This window comes from Micromys minutus (genome assembly GCF_963924665.1).
Source record: "Micromys minutus genome assembly, chromosome: 17".
Taxonomy (NCBI): Eukaryota; Metazoa; Chordata; class Mammalia; order Rodentia; family Muridae; genus Micromys; species Micromys minutus.
The window spans coordinates 28,903,026-28,925,355 of record NC_137952.1 but is presented as its reverse complement, the minus strand read 5'-3'; the positions used below and the strand labels follow the sequence as shown (position 1 = coordinate 28,925,355).

The window sequence follows — 22,330 nt, the reverse complement described above, 5'->3', positions numbered from 1 at the left end:
TTCGAAGTTAAAACCTTTCTACAAGTTCTCTTCCGATTTGTCTTCTTAGGAACCACTGCACCACTAGAATTATTTCCAGCCAGGGATTTGGACAACTTAAACAGGCCTAGCTTGGAATTGCTGAGCGAAAACGGTTGAAGACAAACCTGAGCTGTTTTCCCTAAAGTTGTAATCTGTATCGGTCTCAGAGAAGCATAAGCAATGTTTTCATTTTCTTTAGATTCATTCACCTATTCAGGAAATAAAGGAAAAGAGTATAAGGAATGCCAGAGCCTAAGCTCTTCCGAACCACAGCATGAAACAAATCTTCGTAAGGAAGTCTAACTCCTAGTGACAGGATTCAAACTGGTGGCCTGTTAGGAATTTATTTTTTTCCTTCTCCAAAATCTGGATACTTAACTCTAACCTGAACAGAAATCACTGAAGACAAACTTCAGTCTGAGGCAATTACACAAAGATCAGATTCAGGATAAACTGTAATTACTTAAAGCTGACAGTAACTCCTGCAAAAGAATGGCATGGAGCCAGGGGAAAGGGCCCCCAAGACCTAGCCTACAGTTTTGGGGTTGGCCTCTAAGTTCTGCCTAGAGAGTGATGGGATTAAAGACAAACCTACAATTATTTCTAGAGTAGGTAGTAAATTTTCCTCAAAGCTTAAGGACCTAATACTCTCTTTAAAAAAAAAAAAAAAAAAAAAAAGCCAGAAATCACAGCTTTTCCTTGGCACCAGGTACCAGTGACTAGCAGATCCCTCCCGGGCCGAATCAGCTCTCACCTGTACCTGGGGACACTGTCTGGAGCCCGCCTTTTCCTCTGGCTCAGAGACGGACTCAGACATGTTTCTGCCTCTGAGCCCCTGAGCTCTTCTCGCTGGAACCTAGGCGAGATTGGGCGGGGTCCTGCGGGATGTGGGCCGGCCCGAGGGAGGAGCCTCCCGGCTAGCAGGAAATTGCTGTGTAGCTTCATTGGTCCGTAAAAGTTTTAGGCGCCTTTTTTATATCCTCGACAGCTCACCCTTCTGCAGATTCTAGGTCTGAACCTGCAGCTCACCTTTCTGGTAGGACTGGCTAACCAGCCAGCTCCAAGGATCCGCCTGTGTCCATCCCCTCAATGGCGGGAATTTTACCGGGTGCAGCAAATTCAATCTCAAACTTCAAATTTGTGCCGCTACCGCTTGCACCTAGTTAATGAGCCATCACGGCGGTGCTTTGTTTGGTTGTTATACAGCTGCATCGCTCTAAGTCACCCTAGCTAGCCTGGTAATCCTATTGCCTCTGCTTCCGGAATGTGGGATGCAGGATCTTAACAATAAATTGGATCCTGTAATATTGAGCCTAGTACTCCTAGAGATCTTGCTTTAAAGAATACCGCTGCTTTGCAGCATGATCCCTTGGGAAAATCCATAATATGCTCATAAATGCCATAAGGAATGAAAGACAAATAAGCGTAAAAATCAATATGTAGAGCTTAAAAGAACTAACAGTCAGAAAGGTGCTTGCAGTAGACCTGTGTTTGATTCCCAGCATCCAAATTAAAAACTGGGGTTATAATCACAGCACAGGCAATGCAAGACAAGTGGAGTTCTGTGGCTCCCTGACTAAACAGACTAACCTAAACACAGAGCCCCAGGTCTGAGAGATGCTATCTAAAAAACAAGGGCGATGATACAACAGGTAAGGGTACTTGCCACCCAAGCCTAGTACCTTTATTTTACTCCCAGAGCCTGCATAAGGGCTATTTCTCACTGTTGTCCTCTGATCTTCATATGTGCACCAGGGCACACCCACCCCAATAAGAAGAATGTTTTAAAGGTAGGCGGCTCCTGAAAGGCATTCAAGATTGTCCTCTGAACTCCATGTGCATGTATACACACAAAGGCATAATCCAGTCCCCACCACCACAGAGGTGTGCACACAACCAAGTGCACACAAACTGTAAACATTCAGCCTTTATTTCTGCCCACTTTCTTGCTCCTCGACATTACTGGACATTTTTAAATCATAATCAGGGGCTCAGCTAAGCATGATGACCCACACCTGTCACCCCAGACGTGGGAGGTGGAGGCAGGTGGATTAGGAATTCAGAGCCGTCATCAGCTATATAGGCAGTCCCAGGAAAACCTTTATTACATGAACCCGTCACAAAGAGAAAGAGAGCAGTTAGAGGAAAGAAAGTAAGCACTGCCTGTTGCGTGGTTTCTAAGTGCTGACAATGCTGGCTTTAAGTTGTACATGACTATCTGTCCACCTGTTTTTAAGTAAAGAAAACCTACAGATGGCCTGTAACCCATCCTAAGTACTGTGTAACAGATGATAGCAGGTAGCCAGCCAGTCAGTCTGGGCCACAACAGCAGCACTCTGTCTGGGTGCAGTGGCAGAAGGAGACTGTAAACCACAGACTGGGAATGTAACTCGGTAGAATGTTTACCTAGAATGCACTAAGACCCTGGGTTCTATCCCCAGCACCACATAAAACCGAGCATGGTGACCCACAGCTGTAATCTCGATCTCAGCTCTGGGCAATCAGAACTTCCGGACCATCTTCTCCTACTTTGAGTTAGAGGCCAGATTTGGGACACTCGGTCTCAAGTTTAAAAAGAAAAAGAAAAAAAAGCCTCAGAATATGGGCATATTTTCCCACACTGTCTTTCATAAGTCAGGACCTTCTCAAGCCTTTTCCCAGCACTCTCTTGAGTTGCCATGAATCAAAATAACTATCTTCCCAACACACTTACTCCCCATAAATCCCCTACTCCAAGCGAAGCCAGGCAAGTGCTCTACTGAACTGCACCAGCCGCTCAGTAACATAATGTTTTAGGCTGATAAGTTCGTAATAAAAAATTTCTATACCCAGTGAAGAGGCATACCTATAGAGAATCCTAGCTACTCAGGAAGGAAGTAAATAAACAACAACCATCTTAGAGACAAAAAACAAACAAACAAACCTATCTGGGCAACAAAGCTTCAATATAAAAATAACAGGGAAAAAAAAAAAGATTTGTCTACTCTAGCCTTTTAAGGCTTTTCCGGTTGTAAGCGTTGTCCTTGTTTCCTTAATTTAAAACCCTCGCTACTTTGTTAATTCCCTGTCTTCACCCAGCATGGACCCAAGTGAAATAATCTGATAATTATATTAATAGCACCTTCAAAGTCTTATACAATATTGTACTCCCAGAATTTTCACTATATAGACAGACTAGCCTCAATTTCAGAGATTCACCTGCCTCGGTCTTCCCAGTGCTAGAATTAAAGATGTGTGTGTCCCAACCAACAGGTGGCCCACAGGGGATTACCTCTTTACACTTCTCAGCTTTCTACAATATGCACAAACAGCCCCTCGTAATCTGCTCGGTTTCTTCAAAACATAATAAATGAAACCTTTAATTCGAAATTACAGGGATCTTACCAAAACCCAAAAGAAGCAATTGTCAGCCAGAAGGATCTTCCAAACTTTGACCGGTTGACGGCGGGAAAGTTGCCCTACTAAGCTGCGCCAGTCTTTTAAGCGGTCCGCGCTCAGCGTTTCTCCAATTTCCCACAATCCTCTGTTATATACTTCCGGTTCCTCTACCTCTACCGGAAGTTGTTTCTGTCAGTCGCGCAGCCGAGTCCGGCAAAGCTCGGTGGGAAGCGGTGTTCAGTTCCTTGGTCATCGTTGTTGGGATTTAGTCTATTTTGAGGAGTCTCCGAGACAGCCGTCACCATGTCGGTCCCAAGCGCACTCATGAAGCAGCCGCCCATTCAGTCTACGGCTGGGGCCGTCCCAGTTCGCAACGAGAAAGGTACTGACTCCCCTCTCCGGGCGGATCTTACCTCTTTCATCCTCAGTATCTCTCAAACTTGCCTTAGGCCGACCATACCAGCTCGGCTGACCATTAAAGCCTAGCTTCAGTTTCTTCCTGCGTTCCACCTAAGTTCTCACGTGGCATAGAGATTGGGGGAAGCGAGATCCACTTGCATCCACTTGATCGATTTAGTGAGATCCTCTATCGAAATAAAAAGTAAAGAGGCTGGAGAGGTGCCTCAGCGGTACTCTAACAGAGGACCCAAGTTCAATGGCCAGCACCTACATCAGACGACTCAACCACTTGTAACCCCAAGTTTAGGGAGATCTAAAACCCCTGGCCTCTGCCAGTACCTACACTTGTGCACATATCCACACATAGCATCGTTACTACTAGTAGTAATAATAATAATAGTAATAATAATAATAATAGGGCTACAGATATGGCTCAGCCATTAAGGGCTAGGCTCACAACCAGAACAGTAACAAAAATAAAAATATAAGAAGAAAGTGAGCAAGAGGTCTGTGGTGTGTGTGTGTGTGTGTGTGTGTGTGTGTGTGTTATATACAAAGCTAACTTTGATTTATCCTGTTTAATTAAAAGGATTTCTTCATTTTATGAAATAATTGGATTCGTTTGTATAAACTTTCTGTTCACTGGAATTGTTTGTTTATTTTTAAGTGTATGAATGTTTTGCTAGCGTGGATGAATGTGCACCATGTGGTTGCAGTGCCCATAGAAGCCGGAAGAGGGCATGGAATCCTCTGGAACGGGAGTATCAGACTGTTTTAGACTGCCATGTAGATATAGATGCTGGTACAGGTCCTCTACATGAGCAACAGGTCCTCATAGCTGGCTTATATTGCTGAAACAGAAAGCAACGGGTTCGGTGGCAGAACCTGTCTCGAGAAAGAAATAAAAAACACTAAGTGTGATGGCATATGCATTTAAGCACTCAGTAGGCAGAGGCAGACAGAGCTCTCTGAGTTTGAGACCAGCTTGGTCTACTAAGCCAGTTCCTCACCAGCCAGGTCTACATAAAGAGACCCTGCCTCTGAAGAAAAAGTTTCTGGACTGGTGGGATGGCTCAGTGGTTAAGGATAATTGTTGCTCTTACAGAAGACTCTGTGGCCCAGTCATCCATGACTCTAAACCCAGGAGCTATGAAGCCCTTTTCTGACTTTTCTCAAATACCAACAATTTGGGGGGGGGGGGGTGTGGAAGAGATGCAGGCAAAACAGTTATACACATATGTAAATCTTCTTAAAATTTAATTTTAAAATAAAGTGGAAAATGATAAATGCATCTGAGTCAACCTCTAGGCCCTCTTCATCAGAATACAAGTGCATAGGGCTCTTTAAAAAAAAAAAAAAAAATTAAAGTGTGAGTGGGCCTGGCAGTGGTGGGCACACCTGTGGAGGCAGAGACAGGCAAATCTGAGTCGAAGGCCAGCCTGGCCTAAAGAGTGAGTTCCAGGACAGGCAGGGCTACACAGAGAAACCCTGTCCTAGGGGGGAAATTGTGAGTGATAATTTAGTTCTAGTTCTATGTTAAATTACTCTCGTTAATATGCTGGGCACTGTTACAAAGAACTTGTTTAATAAGGATGTGTTTGTTACTCTTCAGTCGCTGGGATAAAACACCATGACCAAGGCAATTTATAAAGGAGAGAATTTCATTTGGACTTATGGTTCCAGAGGATTAGAGTCCATGAAAGTAGAACAAGGCATGGCAGCAGGAACAGGAAGCTGAGGACTCATCTTGAAGTGTAACCATGAAGCAGAGAGACAGACAGACAGACAGACAGACAGAACACTCAGGCACTGCAGTAGGAATCAGTAGGGAGATGGTACATGGCTTTAAAACCTCAAAGCTCACCTGTAATGACATGCTTCTTCTAGCAAGGCTATACGTCCTAAACCGAACCAAACAGTACCACCAACTGGGAACCTATGGGAGGCATTCTTATTAAATCCCCACTGAGTGTTAAGATGACATAACATGAATGTATAGGGTTTTTTTTTTCCTGCACTTTCACTGTTCACATTCCTCTACTTCATTGTTCCCAATGTACCTCTTCATGTTCTAGTGTTGTTATTCATAAAATGTCTTCTCACACCGTAAATGTAGACTTTATAAGAACGCAGTGAGAGGTGACTGTGTGGTTGGATAATGGCCGTCATATGCTCCTTTGTCTCTTGTACATCAAGAATTCAGGGTTCTATCTGCAAAGGCCAAGAGTTTACGGGAATTAGGGAAGAGGATACTGAAACATACATTCTCTTTCTTGATCAGGTGAGATTTCAATGGAAAAAGTGAAGGTAAAACGTTATGTGTCCGGAAAGAGACCAGATTATGCCCCAATGGAATCCTCAGATGAAGAGGATGAAGAATTTCAGTTCATTAAGAAAGCTAAGGAACAGGAAGCAGAACCTGAGGAACAGGAAGAGGATTCATCCAGTGACCCTCGACTTCGGCGATTACAGAACCGCATTAGTGAAGATGTGGAAGAGAGGTAATGACTAGAATTATGTTTTCCTGAACTAACATCGCTCATGGAAATGATAATAGCTAATACTGTGCTTACTCTGTTCCATCTATTCTGTGCCAACTCAAGTCTGTGGAACACCATATAAGGTTGGTACTACTGTACCTGTGTTACAGGTGAGGAGCTAAAGCAGCAAGGAGTGAGAGGAGTGGCGTGGCCAAAGTTTCATAGCAGCTTTCAAAGTTTCAAAGGGAGTGGCAGCTTCAGAAAACAGCATTTGTTGGTCTGTTGCAGGGAGTCTTTTTATTATAGAAATATGTCATGAATTTTGTCTGTCTCTCTCTTTCTGTATCTCTATCACTGAAACATCATGGACACCACAATAATAAAAGTAAATTTGAAAAAAAAATAAATAAATTTGAAAAATTTTTAAAGATGAGGGCTGGAGAGATGGCTCAGTGGTTAAGAGTACTGGTTGCTCTTCCAGAGGTCCTAAGTTCAATTCCCAGCAATCACATGGTGGCTCACAACCATCTGTAATGGGATCAGATGCCCTCTTCTGAAGACTGTTATGGTGTACTCACATATATAAAACAAATCTTTAAAAAAAATTTTTTAAAGAGGGAGCTAAAGAGATGGCTCGGTGGCTAAGAGCACTGAGTTCAATCCTTAGCACCCAAATGGTGGCTCACAACCATCTATAATAAGATCTGATACCCTCTGGTAGGTGTAAATGCAGATAGATCAGTCCTATATAATTTAAATAAATAAATATATTAAAAATTAAAATATTTTTTTCATAGGCTACATGAATCAAAACAGTTCTAATTATTTGTTTGTTTTGTGGTATTTACTTTTGGGTTTTTGGGAGTCTTATGTAACACAGGCTGACATTAAATTCAATGTGTAGTCAGCTCCTGAGCTTTCAACCTCTACTTTCGAAGTCCTAAATTTAAAATACTATGCCTAGTCATTTATTTTATTAAATAGGTAGATCAAAATAACTTAGGTATTTATGTCCTAAAACTAAAAATTGTATGCCTACAAAAAAAAAGGGGTATTTTATTCTTACAAAACCATTTACTTGGGGCTGGAGAGATGGCTCAGCAGTTAATAATACTGGCTGTTCTTCAAGAGGTCCTGAGTTAAAGTCCTAACAACCACATGGTGGCTCACAACCATCTGTAATGGGATCCGATTTCCTCTTCTGGGTATCTGTGAAGACAGATGAATCATCTACATGAAAAACAAAAAACAAAAACAATTTTGCTGGTCCCCTGCTCAAGAGTATAGTACAATAAAGGTTGTTCACAAAAGAAAAAACAAAAAACAAACAAACAAAAAAAAAAAAACAACTTTGCTTGTAGAGCAGCAAAATTCCCAGCAACCATCTGTAATGGGATCAGATGCCCATTTTTGGCCTGCAGGAAGAATACTAAATCAACAATGAATAAGTAATAATTTTTTTTTAATTTAAAAAGTTACTTACTGGTATAAGTAGAAACTCTTGGGCACTGCCAGCTTCTCCGACCTTTGAGACTCAGACTTTGTGTCACGTCGATCCTATCAACTTTCATGTTTACTTTTCATCACAGCATCCACCAAATCACAAAAACTAATATAGGGCATCAGATCCCATTACAGATGGTTGTGAGCCACCATGTGGTTGCTGGGATTTGAACTCAGGACCTCTGGAAAAGCAGTCAGTGCTCTTAACCACTGAGCTGTGTCTCCAGGCTGATGGCCTCTTCTTAAATTGTTGATTCACACACATACTTACCTAAATATATAAAGTAGTCTCGATGTTGTTACATGTGTATGATCTCAGGGTTGACCATTTGGTATTGGATTACCTATCAGAAGCAGGTGCTCTTTCCTGGGGAAACCTGTTTTTTCCACTCTGGACATTCTTTAGTTGCCTGACATTCTTTGAATGGGGCAGGAGCCCTGTGAGACTTTTCCCTAACTTAGTATGTCTGTTGATATAGTTCTTGTTTGGGCAGCCACGTGGCTAAGACTGTATGGGTCTGTAGTGCCCCTGACATTTCTAGAACATACATTTTATAGCAGACTTTCTGTTTGTCTAGTTCTTAAAATCTTTCTGCACCCTCTTCTGCAATATTCCCTAACCTTTGGTGCAGAGTTATGTTATAGAAATTATTAATTGAAACTGGAAACCACATGATCACTTGTATTTTGAATTTTGATTGGTTCAGATTTTCTGTAATGGTGTCCTTCTGTTCCAAAGAAAACATTTCTTTGATGAGAGGTGGGAACGACATTTATCTGTGGATATAAATATAAATATTAGGAATGGGGATGGTAATTGGCTAAGTTTCCAGTATCAGACATGATTTCCCTGAGCAAATCTTAAGTAACTAGAGAGCAGTTGGTTGCCACCAAAATAGATGTGTCATGATTGTTCCCCTCAAGTTGTCATGCCATGCTGGTCGTTGTAATTCATGGGCATCATAGTTGAGTAGGACTTTTGGTTGCTGCCCTCCCTTAGAAACGTGTATGATGCATTCTGATACCATGAAAACTAGTCCTTGGGGAGGGGTCTTTCAGATCAGACTCAACTTGGATTCTCCAGATTTTTAATCCAAATGCATGGTGTCTCCAGCCGTGGTAATGTGGCCTTTTAACCTTTGGGATGCAGCTAAGAGCATCAGTAATAGCTGTGATCTTTTGCACCCCCCTGACAACATACTTGAAAGGGGGCTTCTCATACCTGGTACTGGGATTTTGATTAGGTAGTCTATGTCTCTTGAGAAGGGAAATGTTGTCAAATAAGGTAGGGGATTTTCTTAAACTGTATATGTATGCATATACATGTAAACTTACATGTGCTATATGTAATTTTAGATAGCAGTATGATTTCTTATGACTTTCTCAGACATTCTTACTGTTAACTGTTTTAGTTTCTTGAATCTGAACTTTAGTTTTTCCATCTTAAGACTCAGTATGAGCCAAGCAGTGGTAGCTTATGCCTTTAATCCCAGCACTTGGGAAGCAGAAGCACGCAGATCTCTGAGTTTGAAGCCAGCCTGATCTACGGATTGAATTCCAGGACAGCCAGGGCTATACAGTGAAACCCTGTCTCAAAAAAAAAAGAGTCAGTATAGTAACTCAAACCTGTTATCCCAGCTCTAGAGACACCAAAGAAGGAGGATTGCCATGTTTGAACTACATAGCAAGTTGCAGGCCAGCCTGGGCTAAAGAGTAAAACTGTGTTGAGAGACAAAGAGAGAAGAGGGGGTGGGGAAGAAAGTTATTTATTTATTTGATATTAATAGTACTCTTTTTTTTTTTTTCTTTCTTTTCAGATTGGCTCGACACAGAAAAATAGTGGAACCTGAAGTAGTAGGAGAAAGTGACTCAGAAGTAGAAGGAGATGCTTGGCGCATGGAACGAGAAGATAGCAGTGAGGAAGAGGAGGAAGAAATTGACGATGAAGTAAGAGGGGGAAACATGGAATTTTTCCCTCCACAGGGTAGAAGAAAAATTGGGACCAGTGCTCACTTGTTGAAGCTATAAAGGCACAAGATCTCCTTTTAGCCAGACTGATTGCGTTTCTGTTGGGGATAAGGCTGAAAATGAAATCATGGTAAATCATGCTTACTCATGTCAGAGTGTCTTGAACCTGTTAAAGACAAAATCAGAGCTATGCTAGGGGCTCAGTAGTAAGACTTGGGTTTAGTCTCTAACACCAACAACACAGACCCGAAGCATAGGCCATTTGAATAACATATATGCCTTACATATGTGCCTTGAAAGGAAATAGAGCGGCGTCGTGGCATGATGCGGCAGCGAGCACAGGAGAGGAAAAATGAAGAGATGGAAGTCATGGAGGTGGAAGATGAAGGGCGCTCTGGGGAGGAGTCTGAGTCTGAGTCCGAGTATGAGGAGTACACAGACAGTGAAGATGAAATGGAGCCTCGACTTAAGCCTGTCTTCATTCGAAAGTAAGTATCTGCCAGACCTGCCAAACCAGGCTTCAATTCCCAGCTACTCAGTACATTGAGCCAGGGGGATTGCTAATTCAAGGTCAGCTTGAGCTACAGAATTAGTTCAAGACAAGCCTAGATGACTTAAGAAAATCCTCTGATTCTCAAAAAGAAAACTAGAGATATAACAGTCAAACCAGGACAGACTCCACATAATTATTAATGGTTCTGACAAAAGGCTGTGTGTCCAGTATCTCTCCAGTGGAAGTCTTCCTGGTGCCAGGCGCTTCAGTGCTTGAAGGGAAGGTGCTGAGCAGTAGCCACATGTTAGCAAAAAGCCAGAGCTTGTTTGCACATCCCCCTTTCAAATTAAAAGCGTATATCTGCCAAAAGGAAATGGGTTGGGGGTGCTGTGTTCTTTGAGATGTTCTTGCTGTGCATCCTAAGCTGACCTGAAAGTCACTATATGATCTAGGCTGGGCTCAGCCTAACGTCTCTTGCCTCATCCTCCTAAGTGCTGGACTTAGAACCACAGAAGCATGTGCTACCATGCCTGGCTAATCTTTTTTTTTTTAGATTGATTTACTTACTATGTATGCAGTGTTCTGCCTATGTGTATCCCTGCACACCAAAAGAGGACACCAGATCTCATTATACATTGTCCTGATCCACCATGTAGTTGGTCGGAATTGAACTCAGGACCTCTGGAAAAGCAGCCAGTGCTCTTTACCTGTGAGCCATCTCTCCATCCCAGCTAGTCAATTTTCTGTGAGATTTTGTTTTATAAGTGGTTCTAGAGAGGAAACCCAGGCATGTGTTAGGAAAGTACTTTAACACAAATTTGTGTTTCTTTCCTAATACCTAGAAATCCAATTATTTATAGTCATCCCAGCAAGATCCTTCTTAAGTTGTCAGTTATCAAAGACTAAGTAAATTATGGTGCTATAAAGACCTGGGATGAAGCTAGGCATTGTGGCACACAACCTGTAATCGACAATTTTAGGAGATAGTAGACAGAATGCTATCTCAAATGTCCAGGGTTCAAGACTAGCCTGACCACATAGGAAAGTTCAAGCCTGCCTTGGTGGGTGAGAAGATGACTCAGTAAAATGCCTGTGTGAGGCTTTAGTGGGCTGTATCAGACCCCATCTCAAAAGAACAAATAGACTTAGGATGAACTAACTGGGCCTGGTGACACAGCCCTTAGTTGTTTTAGAGGCTGAGAGAAAAGGATCCAATTCAAGGTCAGGTTGGACAATATAGTGAGCACCATCTTGTGTCAAAAATGAAAATAATGGGACCAGCAAGATATTCAGTGAGGGGCTGGACAGATGGCTCAGTGGTTAGGAACACTGACTGCTCTTCCAGAGGTCCTGAGTTCAATTCCCAGCAACCATATGGTGGCTCACGACCATCTGTAATGGGATCTGACGCCCTCTTCTGGTGCGTCTGAAGTCAGCTACAACGTTCTTATATATAATAAATAAATCTTTAAAAAAAAAAAAGATACTCAGTGAGTAAAGATTCTCGATGTCAAACCTAATCTCCAGCGCTCGCATGATAAAGAGAAAACTGTCCCAAAAATTGTCCTCTAATCTTCATGTGTGCACGCCATGCACATGAGCAGTCAGTATTATGGTAGCTCAGAGAGGTAGCTCTGGTTGCTCTGACTTCTGAACCCAGGAGTCGTGCCATATTCATAACTGTGTGCGACTGCAGCTCCAGGGGATGTGGTGCTCTCTTCTGGCTGCTGTGGTTACCAGGCAGCCCCTCAGTAGACAGGCAGACATGTAAGCCAGACATCCAAACACATGAAGTTTTTTAAAGACTTATTTTTTTAAGATAATTATAATGAATATAAGATCAGAGGATATAGCTAGTTGGTACCATATGTACCAAATCCAGGGTTCAAATCCCATTACCAGAAGATGGAGAAAAGGCCATGTTCTATTTAGGAATAGTGATAACAGCTCAGTTGGTAGACTACTTGTTTAGCTAGGCATTGTGGTAATTGTTTGTAAGCCTAACATTCTGGGATGCTTAGGAGGAGGATTGCCATGAGTTTGAGACTGGCTAGGACTACATAAAAGTCTTATAAATAAATAAATAAGCAAACAAGGTAGCTAGAAAGATAAATCAGTGGATTCATGCCATGAATTATTTCCAGATTCAATTCCCAACACCCACATGGCAAATAACCATCTGTAACTCCAGTTCCAGGCATCCAGTTCCCTCTCCTGGCCTTGGTAAGCATTAGAAAAAGAACTGAACATGGTAGTGCCACACCCTTGTTGTTTGCAGAGGCAAGTGGACCTCTGTGTGCTCTAGGTCTCCCTATCCACACAGGGCTGTGTAATGAGACCCTGTCTCAAAAAATATGTGGGATAAAAATGAAAAGGTTTTAAATTTAAAAGTTTTTCAAAGGTCAATATTGTAACCTGTCTAACATACACAAATGTCTAATTCAGTCTCAGTTCTGGGGGAAAAATAGAGCTTAGATGCTTCCTGGTTTGGGCTTTGTCTGATTTAGACAGTGCTAGATCTAAACTTGGCTCCCCTCAGGTCTTTGGGCAGTTAACAAAGACTTCTGTTCTGCAGGAAAGATCGGGTGACAGTTCAAGAGAGAGAAGCTGAGGCATTGAGACAGAAGGAACTGGAACAGGAAGCAAAACGCATGGCTGAGGAGCGGCGCAAGTACACCCTCAAGGTTGTGGGCGTGGCCCTGGGTTGAGTGCAAGGGTCTGTGTGATGAGGTTATCCGAGAGATAGCATCCAATAGCTGAGTTGTTTTCCTTATCCAGATTGTTGAAGAAGAGACCAAGAAAGAGCTAGAGGAGAACAAGCGGTCCCTTGCTGCCCTGGATGCACTCAATACTGATGATGAAAATGATGAGGAGGAGTACGAGGCATGGAAAGTCCGAGAGCTCAAAAGAATCAAGCGGGACAGAGAAGACCGAGAAGCGTGAGTGATGGGGTAGACGTAGGCTCGATGCCTCAAATGGCACTGGTTTATCTGTGAACAGCTAAGACCCTTTCCTGTTAAACACAAAAATTACTGTTTTCTCATGCTGTGACTCAGAATGGAGTCACTTGAAACATCAGTTCTGTGTTTCACCATTGTCGACCAATCAGTTCCTCTAGTAGTCTGAGTGGCTTCCAGCTGGAGGACTAAGTGGGCCAGCATGTCCAGAAGCCCTTCTCTGGTGTGTCGGACAGTTGATGCTGGCTTTCACACTAGATGCCTCATTCCTCTTTAGCTTCTGGTTTCCTCATCCTGCATCTCTAGACAGAGGTAGACACTGGCAAGGACTCTTGAGTTCTGGGTTCCAGGACTCATATGTCACTTCTGTGATGTTGGTTAGTCAGATGGAGCCACAGGGCAGCCCAGGAGCAAGGTATGGAGAAGCGAATTCTATGTGTAAGAGAGCAGAGCCAGGAACACCTTAAAAAACAAGTTCATTTCTGAACTGCTAACCCACAAAGCGAAGCCATCACTGCATAACTGTTTTTTTTTCTTTAAGATTATATATTTTATGTATGTGAGTACACTGTAGCTGTCTTCAGACACACCAGAAGAGGGCATCTGATCCCATTACAGCTGTGAGCCACCATCTGGTTGCTGGAAATTGAACTCAGAACCTCTGGAAGATCAGTCAGTGCTCTTAGCCACTGAGCCATCTCTCCAGCCCAACTACATAACTGACTTTATTTTATAGTTTCTGGTGTTTTTCTTTTTTTGGTTTTTGTTTTTAAGATTTATTTATTTTACGTATATGAATACACCATCATTGTCTTCAAACACACCAGAAGAAGGTGACAGGTCCCATTACAGTTGGTTGTGAGCCACCACGTGATTGCTGGGACTTGAATCAGGACCTCTGAAAAAGCAATCAGTGCTCTTAACCACTGAGCCATCTCTCTAGACCGTTTCTGGTGTCCTTATTTTGGGGTTTTGTTTGTTTGTTGTTTTTCCTTGCTTTGAGGCAGGATCCTTGGCTGCCGTAGACCTCACTGTGTAGTCCAGGCTTCCCTCAAACTCTACCTGCCCCTGCCTCCTGAGTGCTGGACTCAAAGGACCTTGCCACCATGCCAGGCTTGAGATTTTCTCATTATGTGTATATATGTGTGCAGATGCCAACCTATGTAGATGCCGGTTGGATCCAGAGCATGGCATCATGTCCCCAATAGCTGGGCTTATTAAGACAGTATTCTATATAGCCCAGTCAAACTTATACAATGTAGCCAGGAGTGACCTTGAACCTCTGCTCCTCTGACTTCCTGCTGAGTGGTAGCTATAAGCATGTCTGGCCCTGCTTGTGGAAAGGGCAGCCCACAGAGGAGATAAGGAATCAGAGAGGGGAGAGGGGGAGTCTCACAACTCTGACTGACTAGCAATCAGGTGCTTCTTTATTTATACAGGGTTAATACAAAGACAGACTAAGTACAGATTAAATGTTTGATGTTTCATTACATGTCCATGGTTACAAGTTCAGTCACAGTTAGAAAGTACAAATAGAACAGATTTTATTTTTATTATCAGCTCTATGACTTCAACCTAAACAGTCTAAAGAATGTCTCCTCCAAAGCAAACACACTAATTATGTGATAGCCTACTTGTAGGCTGGCAACTCCAAACAAAATATCTGAACCAGTCTTTTTATGAATTAGCAAATACTAATACCTAACTTCTTTTATTATATTGTCTCATCATCTGTGCTATAAAGTAGGAAAAGTTTTATCTTGTTTACTGAGTTGTATTCCTCCAGTATATACCCTGTATAAGCCCCATCTTTAAACTACATTTTCAGAGAGCTCTAAATGTATTATTAAAAGGGGCCTTGAATCTGTAATCTATTCTCCTGGCTAGTCAGAGTTTGTCATTTGCCTCTGTTTACCCTGAACCAATTATACTGTTTGAGTTGGCTTAGTGATGGATACCCCAAGAAGATTCATGAAGTGATGACCTCATTTAGGAATTCTTATTGATGCTTGTCTGTGTTTATTGATCTCTAGGGCATAAATAGAGCCAGATAAAAGTTTAAGTAAGCTTTTAAGACTTTTTCTAGACCGACTCAACCATAGTTTTCTCAGGAAATGACATAAAATGAATCATAATGAAGAAAGTCCCCAAAAATGCAAAGTGCAGAGACCATACCCAAAAGTAAGAGACAGAATAACAGCAAACACAGCATTTGGCTCAGCTTTTCTGGAACCATGTCAGACAGCTGTGCTGGATTCATGACTTTTGCTCTTTCTAATAGTCACGACTGCCACCCAGGTTTCTATGATGCTAGGGAGAGGAACCAGGGCTTCAGGCACCCTATGGAAGCACCGCAGCACTAAGCCACATTCCCAACCCTTGTGTTAAAAATTATATTTAATTTCTGAGAAAAAGAATGTGACTTCCCTTTCTTCCTAGTATTAAGGTTTAAAACCAACTATACTTAATATTGATAATCCTTAATTTGTGACATGGTAGTATGCTTATGAGGGATTATAAGCAGAGTCTTATCAGTTATTTTGAATTCATTCTCATTTCATTATAAAAGCTAAGCTATTTAAAGGAAGGCAGAATCTGTGTTGTAGAATCAAGGAGGAACAATATGTCTGGACCCCAGAAAAGCTAAAACTGTGTCAACTGTGGGACACTTATAGTCCTGTTCTGGCAAGCATAATAATGAAGACCAACTCATGTTGTCTTTGATTGGACTCTTGATCTTAACATCTGACAAGTAGTGACAAGGACTAAAGATGTAGTTGGGTGTAGCAGCATGAGTTTCTCTGTAATATTAGAGTTGGGAGGTGAGGCGTGAGGCTGAGACTTCCAGGCCAGCCACATAACAGATTTGCTATGAATGAACGGATGAATGAATGAATGAATGAATGAATGAAAGAAAAAGAAATGTGGAAACGTAAGTAATGGCTGAAAGACATGGAACCATTATATAATCTTGAGATATTTGAACAGTCTGAATTTGGAAAATGCTCATATTTTTGCTCTCTGTGTAGGCTTGAAAAGGAGAAAGCAGAAATTGAGCGCATGAGAAACCTAACTGAGGAAGAAAGGCGGGCTGAACTTCGGGCAAATGGCAAAGTCATTACCAATAAAGCTGTTAAAGGCAAATACAAGTTTTTACAAAAGTATTATCACCGAGGCGCCTTCTTCATGGTAAGTGAAAGGGTCAGAAAAGTGGGTGGTAGGAATAACCTACAGGCATGTCCAACCTTTCATCATTGTCAGGTGCATACTAAGAGCCATGCAATTAAGTTACCAAAACAGAAGTCTCAGTAAGATACTTTAAATAGTATACATTTTTGTGTTGGGCCACATTTGTAGCTGTCCTGACACAGCTAGCCCTTTTCCCCAGAATGAGAATACCGTTACCTAGAATAAATACTATTATCATCGCTTTTGTTTTTTTGTCTGAGAACTTAACTATACCAAAAAGCACTACCAAGGAAGCAGCAAGAATCAACAGCTACTTTTTTAAGATTTATTTATTTTATGTATGTGAGTACACTGTAGCTGTCTTCAAACACATCAGGAGAGGGCATCAGATCCCATTACAAATGGTTGTGAGCCACCATGTGGTTGCTGGGAATTGAACTCAAGACCTCTGGAAGGGAATCAGTGCTCTTAACCACTGAGCCATCTCTTCAGCCTGCTTTGTTTTAAAGTCAGCTCTCAAACAAAGATGGTATGTGACACTGCAAAAGACTGAGAGTTAGGACACTTGCAGTTGAAGCTGCACCAGCTGAGCCCAGTGAATGGGGAACAGAACAGGCTTTCAGGAGGCTGCAGTTTGAGGAAAACACCATCTTCCCAACTAAGAAAAGCTCACTATTCTCTTTTTGTTCTTTGGTGTTGCATTTAATAAATCTGTGATTTGCATAAATGAGAAGTAAAGCCACAGACTGATAAGATTCTCTTCCACAGGATGAGGACGAAGAAGTCTACAAGAGAGATTTTAGTGCACCTACTCTTGAGGACCATTTCAACAAAACCATTCTTCCAAAAGTCATGCAGGTATGGGGCTTCTCAGTAACAGAAAACAGACCAGGGGTTGGGGCATGGGATGTTTGGTTCCTAATCGTCCATCCTTCTTTCAGGTCAAGAATTTTGGACGGTCTGGTCGCACCAAATACACCCACCTTGTGGATCAAGACACCACTTCCTTTGACTCTGCATGGGGCCAAGAGAGTGCCCAGAACACAAAATTCTTTAAACAGAAGGCCGCAGGGGTTCGAGATGTATTTGAGCGACCATCTGCCAAGAAGAGGAAAACCACCTAGGCTTCAACTTCTTATTCCAACTGTGGGACACAGGGATCTGGTCCTCCATTTTCCTGAACCATTATTTACACAGTTCTTGTACAGAGCTTTTCAGACTCATGGCCATAGTCTGTGTTTGAAGGTGCTTTGTAAGAGATTTGGACTCATACTGAGAAACCCATGGAAAAGCACTAACCAGGTAGGATTAGAGGCTTCCCACCTAAAACTATTCCTGAGAAATCTTAGGTTTCTCTACCGTGTCTTCCCATATTGACTTGGGACTATTCTGAGTTTGTTTTTGCAGCCTGGATCAGATACCTGGGCATGTGAATTCTTCCTTAGGGTTAGGAGTAGCTATCAGGAAATCCATGCTCAGTCCAACCTAGTTTTGCATTTGGGGTGTTGAATCTACTTTTCTAAGTAAATACACTTTTTGATCTCTCACTGTGTGTGTGTGTGTGTGTGTGTGTGTGTGTGTGTGTGTGTGTGTGTGTGTGTGTGTAAGAGAGAGAAACAGCATACCAGAAAAATTTTTACTAAACTATTAGAAACAAGATGTATAACCCACGGAACAGAGACTGCGCTCAGTGACACAGGCCTTCAATCCAACACTAAAAGTTAGGGACCCATGCAGATCTCTCTCTCTCTCATTCAAGGCCAGCCGTAACTGCACAGTGGGCCTGTCTCAAAAACAAAAAAAGAACTCTAATAACTAAAAGTCTAGCTAGGTAGGTTACACACACCTGTAATCACAACACTTGGAAGGTAGAAGCAGGAAAATCAAGAGTTAAGTTATCCAAACTGAACATGGTAGCACACACCTCTAATCCTAACACAAGGGAGGCAGAGACAGGAGATCTGAGTTCAAGGCCAGCCTGGTCTATAGAGCAAGATCTGGGAAAGCCAGGGCTACACAGAGTCAAAAAATAAAGACTTCAGGCATATTAAACTACATAGACCAGGGCCTTTCTGAATTATATAAGATGTCTCAAAAAGAAAAAAAAAAAAAAAAAGGCAAAGGTCTTTCGTTTCTCTCCTCCATACTAGGATTTGAACCCAGGGCCTGGTAAATACTTGCCAGGTGTTCTGTTGCTGAGCTATATCTCTAATTCTTTTATTTGTGTGTGTGTGTGTCCATGTGTGTTTTCAAAAAAAGTCTTAACTAAAATACTCATGCAGGTCTCGAAGTGGTAAACCTGTGCCAACAAGTCTTAGCAACCTGAGTTTGATCCACAGATCCACAGTGATAGAAAACTCAGTCTGGCAACCACCAAATTGTCATCTGACTTCTATATGTATTCCATGGGATGTATGTATGTATTAGTGTTCACAAGAGATGTAATTTAAAAAGAAAGAAAAGCAGCCAAGTGTGGTGGTACTCACCTTTAATCCCAGCACTCAGGAGGCAGAGGCAGGTCTCTGAGTTTGAAACCATCCTGGTCTACAGAGTAAGTTCCAGTATGGCCAAAGCTAAAACAAAAATCCTACCTTAAAAAAATAATAATGATAATAATAAACTTGTGTACCTGCGACCAAAATGGTAACTAAGTTTAGGACTTTGTATAGACTAGGCAAGTATTCAACCAGATTATATTCCAGGCTCTTGCCAATTCCTATTTTTATCATCCTTTGGTCAGTAATTAAGTAGTACCCAGATCTATTGTACGTGAGAATTATAATGTTTTTAAATATTAGTTCTTAACTTTTCACCTGGTTGCTGGGAATCAAACTTGAGTCCTCTGAAAGAAGACCCAGTGCTCTTAACCTCTGAGCCCCAAGCAAAGTCAGATGTATTTGGTGCTCGTTCTCTACATTGTAGCCTTGTGTTGAACAATGACTTATAAAATAGGACATGACTCACAAGTTCCAGTTCCTGTTCTTTCTTATTTAGCTCATTATGAAATGGAGATCTAATGCTCCGAGGGGTGCCCCACAGCTGTCAGTACTGAAGTCCATCTGCCCATATATTTATGGTGTAACTACCATGTACAGAATGAAATTTCATCAGCACAATGACTTTCCCTGATTACATTAAACATGAAAAGAGGGTTGAAGAGGTAGCTTTAAAGAGTGATTATGGGCAGCTTCAAGAAAATCCGAAGCCTCTGGCCTTCCAGGACACCTGAACTCATGAGCAGATAAACACAGTTTTAAAAAAAGCAATCTACAGATTCAATGCAATCCCCATCAAAATTCCAAGTCAATTCTTCAGAGTTAGAACAATTTTAAATTCATTTGGAATAACAAAAAACCCAGGATAATGAGAACTATTCTCAATAATAAAAACTTCTGGGGGAATCTCCATCCCTGACCTCAAGCTGTATTACAGAGCAATCTTGATTTAAAAAAAAAAAAAAATGCATGGTATGGACTAGAGAGATGGCTTAGTGGATAAGAGCACTGACTGCTTCCAAAGGTCCTGAGTTCAATTCCCAGCAACCAACCACATGGTGGCTCACAACCATCTGTAATGGGATCTGATGCCCTCTTCTGGTGTGTCTGGAGAAAGTGACAGTGTACTCAAAAAAACTGCATGATATTGTTAGAGACAGGCAGGTAAATCACTGGAATAGAATGGAAGATCCAGAAATGAACCCACACACCTATGGCTACTTGCTCTTTGACAAAGGAGCTAAAACTATCCAGTCGAAAAAAAGACAGCATTTTCAACAAATGGTACTGGTTCAACTGAAGGTCAGCATGCAGAAGAATGCAAATTGATCGATTCTTATCACCTTGCACAAAGCTCAAGTCCAAGTGGTTTAAAGACCTCCACATAGAACCAGATACAGTGAAACTAATAGAAGAGAAAATGGAGAAGAGCCTTGAACACATAGGCATGGGGAATTTTCCTGACCAGAACACCAATGGCTTATCCTCTAAGATCAAGAATGGACAAATGGAACCTCATAAATTGAAATGCTTCTGTAAGGCAAAGAACACTGTCAATAGGACAAAACAGCAGCCAACAGATTGGGAAAAGGTCTTTAACAATCCTACATCTGATAGAGGGCTAATATTCAATATGTACAAAGAAGTCAAGAAATTAGACTCCAAAGAACCAAATAATTATTATTTAATATTAATAATTTAAAAATGGGGCACAGAGCTAAACAAAGAATTCTCAACTGAACAATGTCAAATGGCCAAGAAGCACCTAAAGAAATGTTCAACATCCTTAGTCATCAGGAAAATGTGAATCAAAACAACCCTAAAATTCCACATCACACCAGTTAGAATGGCTAAGATCAAAAGCTCAGGTGACAGCAGATGCTGGCAAGGATATAGAAAGAGGAACTCTCCACTGTTCATGGGATTGCAAGCTGGTACAACCACTCTGGAAATCAGTCTGGTAGTTCCTCAGAAAATTGGACATAGTACTTACTACCTCTCCTGGGCATATATCCAAAAGATGCTCAAACGTAACAAAGACACATGCTCCACTATGTTTATAGCAGCCTTATTTATAATAGTCAGAAGCTGGAAAGAACCCAGATGTCCCTCAACAGAGGAATGGATACAGAAAATGTGGTACATTTACACAGTGGAGTCTTACTCGGCTATTAAAAACAATGATTTCATAAAATTTGCAGGTAAATAGATGGAACTAGAAGATATATATCCTGAGTGAGGTTAACTCAGTCTCAAAAGAACACACATGGCATTGCATTCACTGATATGTTGATATTAGCACAAAAGCTTGGTTACAAGTTTCATACCAAGTTCAGCTACATCTCAATGGCGAAAAAGAAAAAAAAAAAATTCTTGTGTGACTACTTGAGTATGCACTCCTACCCAAGTATGGGCTTATGGAACTCAAGTGGTTGGTGTTTCATTCTCTTAATCACTCTACTTTTGGGTTTGATGCTATGATCTCACAAAGCCTAAAGTTCCTGATTAGACTACGCTGCCTGTCTCAGCATAGCCCCCCAGAGCAGTGTTACAAGAACACCCCACCACTCCTGGGTTTTTAGAGAGTTACTGGGAATCCTAACTCATTTTGCTTTTGAGGCAGGTACTTACTGAGTCATCTCTCCAGGCCTGATCCTCCATTTTTATTTGATAATCTATGTTCCCATTTCTAGAACCTAAATGTGTATTCCAGTTGCTTATAAATGAGGTTGGTAACTTAAAAGTCCCCAAATAGGAGCTAGTCTTTTGATATTCATAAGCTAGCCTTAAGAGTTGGTAAGGGTAGCTGAAGCAACTGTCAAGGAGAACTGAGTTTGAAAACAGCCTGGCTTATACAGGAAGAACAGATCTGAGGGAAAAAATGCATCAGCTATCCTAGACACATGCATTTGAATCTTTTGCAGAGAATCCAAATGTACTCTATAGTGCCAAGAAAGAGCTAGTCAGATGAGTGAAACTAACATACCACCTAGTGTCTGCTGCTTTGAGCTGCTGAGATGGCTTGGTGAAAAAGGGCACTTGAATTCGATTCCCATATGGTAGTTGTTAGAAACACTATGGCAGGGTTGGAGAGATGGCTCAGTGGTTAAGAGCACCGACTGTTCTTCCAGAGGTCCTGAGTTCAATTCCCAGCAACTACATGGTGACTCCCAACCATCTGTAATAGGATGTGGTGCCCTCTCCTGGTATGTCCAAAGACAGCTACAGTGTATTCACATATATAAAATAAATCTTTTAAAAAAAAAAAAAAACTATGGCAGGACAGTGCCTAGACACACAAACAAAATAAGAGTAATAAAAACAGCCTGTATTTGAGCATTAGTAAACTTTATACTGATTGTTCATAGTTTCATCAAGGTCCATAGAAACTGAATAAAATAAACTATATAATGCATTTGATCTGAGATAAAACTGAAAAGAAAAAAA

General features: G+C 41.5%; 1 protein-coding gene across 1 annotated transcript; it reads left to right on the top strand.

Moving 5' to 3' along the window:
* The first annotated feature begins 3,596 nt into the window (after window positions 1-3,596).
* Window positions 3,597-17,935, top strand: MFAP1 (microfibril associated protein 1). The gene is made up of 9 exons (XM_080931596.1): window positions 3,597-3,781; window positions 6,080-6,299; window positions 9,599-9,728; window positions 10,050-10,237; window positions 12,818-12,926; window positions 13,021-13,181; window positions 16,229-16,388; window positions 17,157-17,246; window positions 17,330-17,935. Exons 1-9 carry the CDS (start codon window positions 3,703-3,705, stop codon window positions 17,510-17,512), a joined length of 1,320 nt encoding a protein of 439 aa, XP_080787722.1. The 5' UTR covers window positions 3,597-3,702; the 3' UTR covers window positions 17,513-17,935.
* The last annotated feature ends 4,395 nt before the right edge of the window (window positions 17,936-22,330 follow it).